Raw genomic sequence first — 10,595 nt, 5'->3', positions numbered from 1 at the left:
TATTTACCTAGCCTTAAAATATGTAATTAGGAAAGGTCATCGTTGCTGTGTTATTTACACTGACTCAGTTAGTGCACTTCAGGCTTTGATCTCACATGAACCTAGTTCTCACTCTATAGTGATTAAAATTCGCAAACTGTTTTGCCATCTTATTGCAAGTAATATTTTTGTAAAATTTTGTTGGGTCCCAGGCCATGTAGGTATAAAAGGGATTGAAGCAGCTGATGCAGCTGCAAAGTCAGCAAGTTCTTCTCAGCATACAATGCTTATTGAAGGAGGTGACTTGAAGCTGGTTGTTAAAAAACGACTAGCAGAGAGATGGCAAAATGTGTGGAACGAACAAGTCCACAATAAACTTTACGAGATCAAACCTATAATAGAAAATTGGACACACAAGAAACAGTATGATAGGAGATCTGAAGTCGTTCTTACTCGTCTGAGAATTGGACATACTCGGCTTACTCATCAATACCTTTTGAAGGGTGATGACCAGCCAGTATGCCAGTATTGCATTTGTACTTTAAGTGTTAAACATATACTTTGCAACTGTGTTGCTTTTGACCAGAGTCGCAGACAGCATTTTGGAAATGCAACTTTGAGAGAGATTTTGGGCCAGAGGCCAAATCTTGATAAGATACTGAACTTTTTGAAAGTTATAAATATTAATAGAGAGATTTAAGTTAACTAATTTATTTATTTATTTATTATATATTTATATTTGTGTTGTTCTGTTTGTTTGTGTTTTTGTGTTGTATTGACGCCTTGTGATATATATATTTAGCTTTGTTTAATTTTACCATTTGTCATGGCGCAGCATAGCCTGTTTGGCTCTTGTGCCAAAAAACTAGAACTAACTAACTAACTACAGCTCCCTCATTACATAAATAACTTTTATAAATGTTCCTGAGACTTTTTGCCTTTATATTATACATATTGCTGCTCACTTTTTTAAGATTTTCAAGAGTTATATTTTTTGATCTCCATACATTTTCATTCTGATTATAATCGGAATCTTCATAATCAGCATATCCATTTGGGCAATATGCTGCAGATTTCTGAATAAGCATATTTTGGAGAATGCAACTAGCAAGCACCATGCTTTTGACTGATTCGTCATCATAATTTAACGGTTTCCTTAAGATACAAAATCGTGCTGCAAGTATACCAAAAGCATTCTCCACAACATGCTTGCCTCTGCTTAATCTGTAATTGTAAATTTTTTCAGAGTGACTAAACTCAGAATGTCTGGGATAAGGACGCAACAAATTGTGCCTTAAAGGAAAGACTTCATTTCCAATTATAAAATAAGGGAACAGTGTATTTGAATTTGGCAAAGCATCTGCTTTTGGAAAGGTTAACTTTCCATTGATCAGATGCTGACCAAATACACTTTTTCTTAGTATTCCACTGTCTGATTCACTATCGTAATGCCCATAATCAATCATTAGAAAGCAATAATGTGCATCAGATATGGCTAGTAAGATCGTACTATAAGTTCCCTTATAATTATAATTCAGACTATAAGTATTCTTTGGACACTCTCGAACAACATGTTTACCATCAATACTACCGCAGCAGTGAGGTAGTTGCCAACTTCTTTCAAAACCATCAGAAATTTTTTTCCAATCTGCCGGAGTGGATGGAAATGCCATATATTCTTTCTGGAAACATTTCCAAATGGCTTTACATGTTTCCGGTATAATTTTCCGTAAAGTCTGCCTTCCAATTCGAAATGAAAAGCTCAGACTTCGGTAGGTTTCTCCAGTTGCTAGAAACCTGTAAAATAGTTTTTTGTCAGAATATACACAGAAAAAGTTAAGGTAGTAGTAATTTTAGTAAGCTACTGCAATAGGTTAAAATAAATATTTTAAAAAATTAACTATATCTTTTAAATGAAAAATATAAAAGCAGTGTTTGTGCTAGAAATCATCAATAACAGAACAATTATTAAATTTAAAGCAATTACAAGGGTATGTCATATGGAAACTTTTGTGACTTTATTCTAAATGTTGGCAAATATCAGATTAAATAATAACAACGTATAGGCTATTTACCTTAAAGTTAAAGCCAATCTTTCATTTGATGATATGCTTTTGCACCAAAACGTGTCTCTCTTCTCTATCAAGGGAGAAACCTTCTCCAATATACTATCAAACACATCCGGAGTCATCCGCATAAAACTGAACGGAATATTATTCTAATATTAATATATGTATACATACTTTTCAACACATGATAAATATAATAGTTAAATTGCATATTTACTCGAAGTAAAATTCTTGATCCTGAAATTTCAACTCTCTAACGAGGGAAGAATTAAATCCATATTTCTCTCTGTCGCGGAATATTTTCCTCATCCAGAAAAGATGATTTCGGCGAGGTTTCGAATGCATCAACAATTGCAATGTTAAAAAATGAAGAGAAAGCATGGCAAAATCCATAGTGTCGTCCATGTTTGTAACTTTACGACAATTGCCGAACTAATCAACAGATGGCGCATTTCCACGTAAAGTTCATTTCGATGCTAGTGGAGTCAAGTTAAAACGAAAACATAACTGAAACGAAAACTTTATGTTTCAGTTATGTTTGAGTTTCTGTTTTCAGGTAATGTGGAGTCCAGGCTTTACTTTTCACCACATCAGAGTGGATTTCGTAGGAACAGAAGAACCACAGACAATTTAGTAAGCCGCAAAGCGTTCATTAGATGACAGCACTTAGTGTCTGTGTTTTTCGATATAGAAAAGGCCTATGATCGCTGCTGGCGATACGGAATACTCCGTGATTTGCATGAATTCGGACTGCGGGGTAATTTGTCAATTTTTATAAAAAACTTCCTGACTTGGAATCTTCGATTCTGTAGGATGGGCAACACTTTATCTAGGCTTTTTACACAAGAATAAGGTGTTCCTCAAGGTTCTATTTTGAGTGTGACTCTGTTCCTAATAAAAATTAACAGCATAGCTAACTGTCTCCCTCCCAGTGTGAAACACTCTCTGTATGTGGATGACTTTCAGATCTCCTGCCAGTCTAGTAATATGAGTTTTATTGAGAGACAACTGCAAACCTTTTTAAATCACATAGACAATTGGTCCAAGACCAATGGTTTTAGTTTTAACGTAGAGATAGACCTCGTGCATCCACTTTTGCCAAAGGCGTGGTTTGTACCTGAATCCCAAAATCTATCTAAATGGAGTGAAAATTCCAATAGTCAACGAGGCTGAGTTTCTGGGTGTTGTGTTCGACCATAAATTGACGTTCCTGCCACACTTGCGTAATTTGAAGAGTAGATGTTTAAAATCTCTGAACCTTTTAAAGTTATTATGCTGTTCATTCTGGGGAGCAGACAAATGTTCGATGGTCAGGATATTTAGAGCCCTTGTCCGCTCTAAGCTGGACTATGGATGTGTTGTGTATGGCTCTGCATGTGTTGTGTATGGCTCTGCATGAGAATCTACTCTTCGGATGCTGGATCCAATTCACCACCAAGCATCGCGTTTGAACGAGAAGTTCGAAAAGCACCAGTGCACAAACGCAATTGCTTGGTGGTGAATTGGATCCAGCATTTGAAGAGTAGATTCTCATGCAGAGCCATACACAACCAGCAGAGCCATCACAACCTCCAAGTCCAGCTTAGAGCGGACAAGGGCTCTAAATATCCTGACCATTGAACATTTGTCAAAGTTTGTACGTTGATGCTTATGAGCCTCCACTATCTCTTAGGAGAGAACAGTTGTCTCTTTTTTACTACATTAAACAAAAATCTCAGAACGAACTGTTAGCTGATTGTTTAGATACTCAGCTGAAAAGATTATTTGCAGCTCGTGCAAGTTGTGTCCCTACATTTGACATAAGAATGGAGAATGTAAGCAGCACGATTGACCTGGACTACAAGCAACATCTCACAGGTTGAGGTCGATAATATATCACCTTGGTCAACTCCTGTGATTAATGTTGACTTTAGCTTAAAGCAGTTTCCTAAGGAATCCACCCCGGACTACATCTATAGGCAGCACTTTGCAGAAATTCAACACCACGACAGCAATTTAATTCCTATTTATACTGATGGATCAAAATTGGTTAATTACGTTGGCTCATCCTTCGTCTGCCTGAATGAAATTGTGGAAGAACAAATAGCATCAAATTCTTCCATTTTTACAACGGAGTTGCAGTTTATTTATTTAGCCCTAAAGTATATAAATAGGAAAGGGCATCGTTGCTGTGTTATTTACACTGACTCAGTTAGTGCACTCCAGGCTTTGATCTCGTATGAACCTAGTTCTCACTTCATAGTGATTAAAATTCGTAAGCTGATTTGCCATCTTTTTGCGAGGAATTTCTCTATAAAATTTTGTTGGGTCTCAGGCCATGTAGGTATAAGAGGAAATGAAGAAGCTGACGCAGCTGCAAAGTCAGCAAGTCCTTCTCAGCATACAATGCATATTGAAGGAGGTGACTTGAAGCTAGTCATTAAAAAACAACAAGCAGAGAGATGGCAAAATATGTGGAATGCACAAGTCCACAATAAACTACACGAGATCAAACGCATGATAGAAAATTGGACACATAAGCAACCCTATGACAGGAGATCTGAGGTTGTTATTACTTGTTTGAGAATTGGACATACTCGGCTGACTCATCAATATCTTTTGAAGGGCGATGAGCAGCCAGTATGCCAGCACTGCAAATGTCCACTTACCATAAAACACATACTGCTCGATTGCTCTGCCTTTGAGATAATGTGTAGACAGTATCTTGGGACAGGACGTTTGACACAGATTATACAGATTGGGTCTCTGGCCCAGAATGTATTAGACTTTTTAAAGGTCACTAATTTGTACAAAGAGATTTAACTATTTATTTATTTTTTACCTTTTTGTGTTTTGTCGTTTGTTCGTTTTAAATTTTTTTTTGGCGAGGGGGGACAAGGGGGGTGTATCATGCACCCCCGTTCCCCATCGTCCTAATCAGCCGTACCTGTCGATCTGACTTACTGGCTACTAAGTTTTAAAGATAACTAAATATAATATAATTATTTTTTTATATGTTATATTTTATACTGTAAATGTAAAAGTGGACTGAATTTGTATATATAAAAATCCTCATGCTACAATATTAATTGCTAAAAATAAACTCATTTAAAATGTATATTAAAACAATGGTAAATTTATAGAAAAACTTAAAAAATGTGAGTGTGTAAGTGAATTAAAGAAAATTTTGATAAAATAAAGCAAAGTTAGGAAATTAGGATTTTAAGACTGTCTTAATTTCAACATACCTTCAAATACTTTTAAAAACTTAGCATAATTATCATCATTCTCAACTATTTTTAAATAAAGATCAGCTATTCTCCCACTATATAATGAGATATCATTCCTAATATCATTTCTAACATTATTATATATTGGACAATAAAATAAGAAATGTTCCAAGGTGTCAAGTTCCCCACATTCACAATTAGGTGAACCAACCAACCGAAAACCAAACAATCTATCCTGAAAATCCCCATGTCCCGATAAGACTTGACAGGAATAATAGTTTGGGATAACCCAATGTGCATCATTTCGACTATAGACAGTGGAAAAGAAACGAGCTGTTATCTGACCACGCGTCTCCCCACACTACCTATCATTCCATTTATCTAACAATAACCTGTGTACTTGTCTCACCATTATTTTAATTGCATCGGCCGATGAATCTAGCTCAAACATAATGCCTCCACAAACAAAAGGTATATTAGACCTCAATAAGTATTTATAATATTCCAATTCAATCCTTATATCAATAGGTAATTCACCCGCGAGTAACTGCAACGCAGGAGTTGATATTGTCCGATAGGCCCGGGTGACCATCAACAGTACTCTCCGTTGGGATGTTTCAAGTTTCCCACGGTGAAGGGGCCGAAGTCCGCTGCCCCACACACCAGCAGCATATACTATTACTGGTATATACACAGACGAATACAGGATCCGGAGTGCAGGAAGCCTCAGCCTTCACCCCTGGCCTGCCAAGCTCTGTAAACTACAAAACTGTGTAACTGCTTTATCTACGATATAATTGTATCGTTCGTTTTAATTGTGTATATACTTATTGTGTACAGGCACAATGAAGTGACATTTTTCTCAACACTAGGCTAGTTGAATCTTTTATTTAGTTAGTACGTTTTTTCCATACATCAACGTTTCGGGCATCAGCCCCTCTTCAGCTAACTAAATATATAAAATATTTTACAGGACACAAATAAAAATCAGAAAACTCACATAAATTCTTTGTAAACCATACCTCACCTCAGCATGGATATTACACACACAGCAGAAATTAGACGACGCTTAGGCTTTTAACATTCTCGATATCAGTTTTTTATCATAATTTTAACCTTACAGGTCTAAAACAGAACTTTTTCTACATTTACTTACTTAAATAAAATAAACTCTGTAAACCTTAAAAACCAAAAAACCTACGAATTCCAAAAGGATGTTTTACCACCTCATCTACCAATCTAACAATTCTCATATAGCGCTGTGTTCTGTAAGTTACACTATTGACAAACCAATCGGCAACCATTTGAAAAACATTAAGGAAATCACAAAAAATTTTTTTAAAATTTTTAAAATTACAATAGATCACTATTTATCTTAAAATTTACTTTGCATATTTTCTTTTTATCTAATTTACATATGACAGCAATACAGAACATTGTTCATTAAATAATTTGTTTTTTACCATTCTATTATTATAAATTGTAATAATCAAATACATTTCATTATAATATTTTCAACCAATTGTTATGAATTTTAACACTGAAGTTTTTATTTATACAGCCTTGGTTTTTATTTCGTAATATTTCAACACTTTCTTTAAATTTTCTATCATAAATCCGTTTTTCTTTATGTAAAATTTGTATATTGGACTGATTTATATTACAATTATTGATTACACAATGATCATAAAAAGCAGAATTAAGACGACTATATTTTAAGTCGGATATGTGTTCTTTAACCCGTATTTTTAATGCTCTTTTTGTTTCACCTATATAAAAACTGTTATTCTTACAAGTACAGGGTATTTTATAGACAACATTTTTAATTTCATTTTTATCCTCTATGTTATTTGTTGAACACTGTTTCTTATTTAATCTGGTTATTAAATTTGTTGATGTGTATATACTTGTTATTGTTTTTTTGTTGTTATTTTATATAACATATTCATATAGTGTTTGGTGAATTAACCATTCAGCGTGGCGCAGCTTGGCCTTTGTGGCCCTTGCGCCAAAAAACTGCAACTAACTAACTAACTAACTATCCCCAGCTCATGACCTATAATTGTATTAGAAATGAGGCTTTAAAAATATGTAACGGTTTTTGAAAGTAAGTTAGGTTAGGAGGACACACCCATCTTCAAAGGGTAACACTTTTTAACTAGGCTAGGTCATAAGGAAGAATCTGTTTTCCTGGTCAGGGTTATTAAAAGTAGGCCAGGACAAGGAAGTTATCAACCTTGGAGAGTTGCTTCATTTTTATTAGCAATATCTAAAGATTATTCATGAATTTTCTAAAATTATATAGATTATTTCTGTTTAATTTATAATGTTTGAAAATAAAACAGAGGAATAAAAAACTGTTGTGGTCAGTAAAAATAATACTCTCTCTCTCTTTCTTTGCCTTTTCCCATAGTCGGAGTCAGCTTTGTTGCAATTGTCATCTCCATGGTCTTTGGCATCTTCTGGGTTGAGGTTGGCAATGCGCATGTCCTTCCTTATGGTATCCATGCATCATTTCTTGGGCCTCTCGCATGGGCAGCACCCTCCTGGGTTCAATTGCATGGCTGTTTTTGCTACTGATGTATCTTTGCTGTGTAGGACATGTCCATACCATCTTTTTTGTCAATTCCTGTTATTCCCAGTTATTGTCGAATGTCATCATTTGTTACATGGTCAAATTGGGTTAGGCCCAGCATCTGTCTTGACATCTTGATCTCCATTACATGTAGAGAGTGTTCATGTTTCTTTGCTGTGGGCCAGCATTCAGCTCCATAAAGAGCTGCTGGGCGGACCACTGTTTTATAAATTTTTGCTTTTAGATGTTTGGGCACTTTTCTAACACACAGGACGCCTGTGGTTTGTTGCCATTTGAGCCAGGCAGCATTTATTCGTGCCTGGCTCAAATGGCCTACCTGAAACCGATACGTGAAGAGGCAATATAACTGAGAAAATCATGAAAATTAACTTTCAGAGAGAGCAGTTGTCATAGACAATATAGAAACCAGTCATCCAGCTTGAAATGACACAGTTAGAGTTACAGCATTATTATACTCTTTTTATGTAACTTTATATTTTTTCCAGTGTTTTTTTTAATATTATACACACAAAAAGTGAAAGATTATTCACTTGACTGTATTAAATTTTCATTGAACTGAAAACTTAATATTAGCATATCGTGTAAAAATGGAAGCAAGAAAAAATCCGTCTACTCTAATAACCTTAAATGGCTTCGCAAAGTATAGTTATCCACAAACGTTTTCGGTCCCTTAGGCTTTAGACTTTAGGATCCTCTAGACTTTAAGGTGATGTACCTATCAATGAAGCTGGAGTCCTGCTTCTGCAGTTTACAGGATTGGCTTATGGGTGAGATAACATGCAATGATGACCACAAGCAGATACTAGAGCTTTCTCATATTCTTTGCTACACCTCTTGCTTCCAACTAGATGGAAAGGTGTACCTTCAAATTTCAGTGTTCGAAGTTCTAACGAACGAATTTTTAAAATTGTCTAAAACCTACTACAAAATATAAAATTTTAAAGGAATATTTCTTATATTTACTGTGTGATTTAAAAAATTCGAAAAAATTAATTATTTGGAATTTTAAATATTTAAAAAAATAACGATTTTCAAACTTATTCAAAATTTAACTATTTTCAAAAATTTAAGCATTTCCAATGGTTATATTTGAATGTTCTCGGTTACAGAAAATTTCTTTAAATGTGAATACAATACTTTTGTCATATATAATTTAGTAAATTTTTAAAAATTTGATTTGGTTACTCCTCAACATTAAAAGATGGCTCTGAAAAGAGCCTTTTAGTAACTAAACTATAAAAGTTTAAACTACGCCGTTATTCATAATCAAAGACATTACTCATCACCCCTTTGGCCCTGATATTTCTTACTTTCACTCCCTTCGACTCCTCTTCCTCACAGTTCTTGAACAGACTTTTATGTGTGGTTTTTCGTTTTCTTTTTGTTTGAAATTCTACTGATGTTTCTATGGTCTCTGTTCTTACAATCGCTTTTCCTTTCTTATCTGTCACTACTTCATGACTCATTGTAGACTGCGTAACTTGACCAAACAATAAACTCAAAACACCTTATAGATAAGCAGCCGTGTTTATTAGGTACTAACTAATGTTTTCGGTCGTATTTAACGATCTTCTTCAGAAAAGAACATCAAAAAATCGAACAGAAATACACTTTGCAGTAACGGACAAGCATTTGAAATGTTTTTTAAATGCTATCTAAATAGAATTGCGTGCGCCATCTCTACATTGAGGAGTATTAAATAACACAAGAACATGAGAATAAAGTAAAAGTAGATAATAAGCAATGAGATAATAATATGCTTCTTGGAGACTGTATTTTATTTTATTTTATTTTTAATGTCTCCAAGGAGCATATTATTATCTCACTGCTTATTATCTACTTTTACTTTATTCTCATGTTCTTGTGTTATTTAATACTCCTCGACGTAGAGATGGCGCACGCAATTCTATTTGATTGCATTTAAAAAACGTTTCAAATGCTTGTCCGTTACTGCAACGTGTCTTTCTGTTTGATTTTTTGATGTTCTTTTCTGAAGAAGGTCGTTAAGTACGACTGAAAACGTTAGTACCTAATAAACACGGCTGCTTATCTATAAGGTGTTTTGAGTTTACTACTTCATGAATCTCGCGAATTCTTTTCAGTCTTCTTTTCCTCTCAGGTCTTTCAGTTGGCCAGGATGTTTTTCTTCCTAACGTGTGAACTCCTATTAAATTTTTTTCACTTTCACTATCTGAAAGACCTTCTTTTTTGTCTTTTGGAGGCTCTCCAGAATTTTTCATTTCTTTTATTTTGAAAGAACGAAAGAAGAATAACGGAATTCGAAATTCTGGAAATGTATTTAAAAAGAATTTGAAAGTTCGAATTTCAATTGGAAATGTTCTTGAGAGTAAAACAATTTTAATATTCAAAAATTAAATTTATAAATTAATTCTGTTGTATAAAGCAACTAGAGATGGAATGATGTCATAAAAGTTAACCAAAATGATAGATATTTTTTAACAGTTTCCACCCCATTGTTGGCCTGGCCGAACCCATAATGGGCCTACTAAAAGAGGCCTTCTTAGTGCTGACAGGGTGGAAAGAGTTAAAAAAAAGTAGTATTGGATTAATATACAATAATTGAAAAACAGTTTATATAGCTTTCATTTTTAAAAATATATCGAATTCATTTCTGTAATTTAATGAGTTCTCTGTTGTTAAATGCAAAATAAATACATAAATTTAAAAGGCTGGTATTCACGAAATAATCTGTTCAATCAATTTCAATGATTGTTTTTTATC

The 10,595-nt window shown here is 34.3% G+C and overlaps 1 protein-coding gene across 1 annotated transcript; it reads right to left on the bottom strand.

The window, feature by feature from the left end:
* Positions 1-854: 854 nt before the first annotated feature.
* LOC136979256 (uncharacterized) lies at positions 855-2,453 on the bottom strand. The gene is made up of 3 exons (XM_067275201.1): positions 2,266-2,453; positions 2,055-2,180; positions 855-1,776 (listed from the first exon to the last, which is right to left on the bottom strand). The coding sequence occupies exons 1-3, from the start codon at positions 2,451-2,453 to the stop codon at positions 855-857; spliced, it is 1,236 nt and encodes a 411-aa protein (XP_067131302.1).
* Positions 2,454-10,595: the final 8,142 nt, after the last annotated feature.

Source organism: Centruroides vittatus, unplaced genomic scaffold (genome assembly GCF_030686945.1).
Source record: "Centruroides vittatus isolate TY-2023 unplaced genomic scaffold, ASM3068694v2 contig_60, whole genome shotgun sequence".
NCBI lineage: Eukaryota > Metazoa > Arthropoda > Arachnida > Scorpiones > Buthidae > Centruroides > Centruroides vittatus.
This window is presented reverse-complemented; position numbering and strand designations above follow the sequence as displayed.

Bases quoted from the DNA above. Each gene is read 5' to 3' on its own strand.
- LOC136979256 (XM_067275201.1), bottom strand. From the start codon at position 2,453: ATGGACGACACTATGGATTTTGCCATGCTTTCTCTTCATTTTTTAACA. The intron at 2,181-2,265 runs GTAAATATGCAA...TATTCCGTTCAG, and splicing joins GATCAAGAATTTTACTTCGA to TTTTATGCGGATGACTCCGG. The intron at 1,777-2,054 runs GTAAATAGCCTA...ACTATTTTACAG, and splicing joins AGATTGGCTTTAACTTTAAG to GTTTCTAGCAACTGGAGAAA.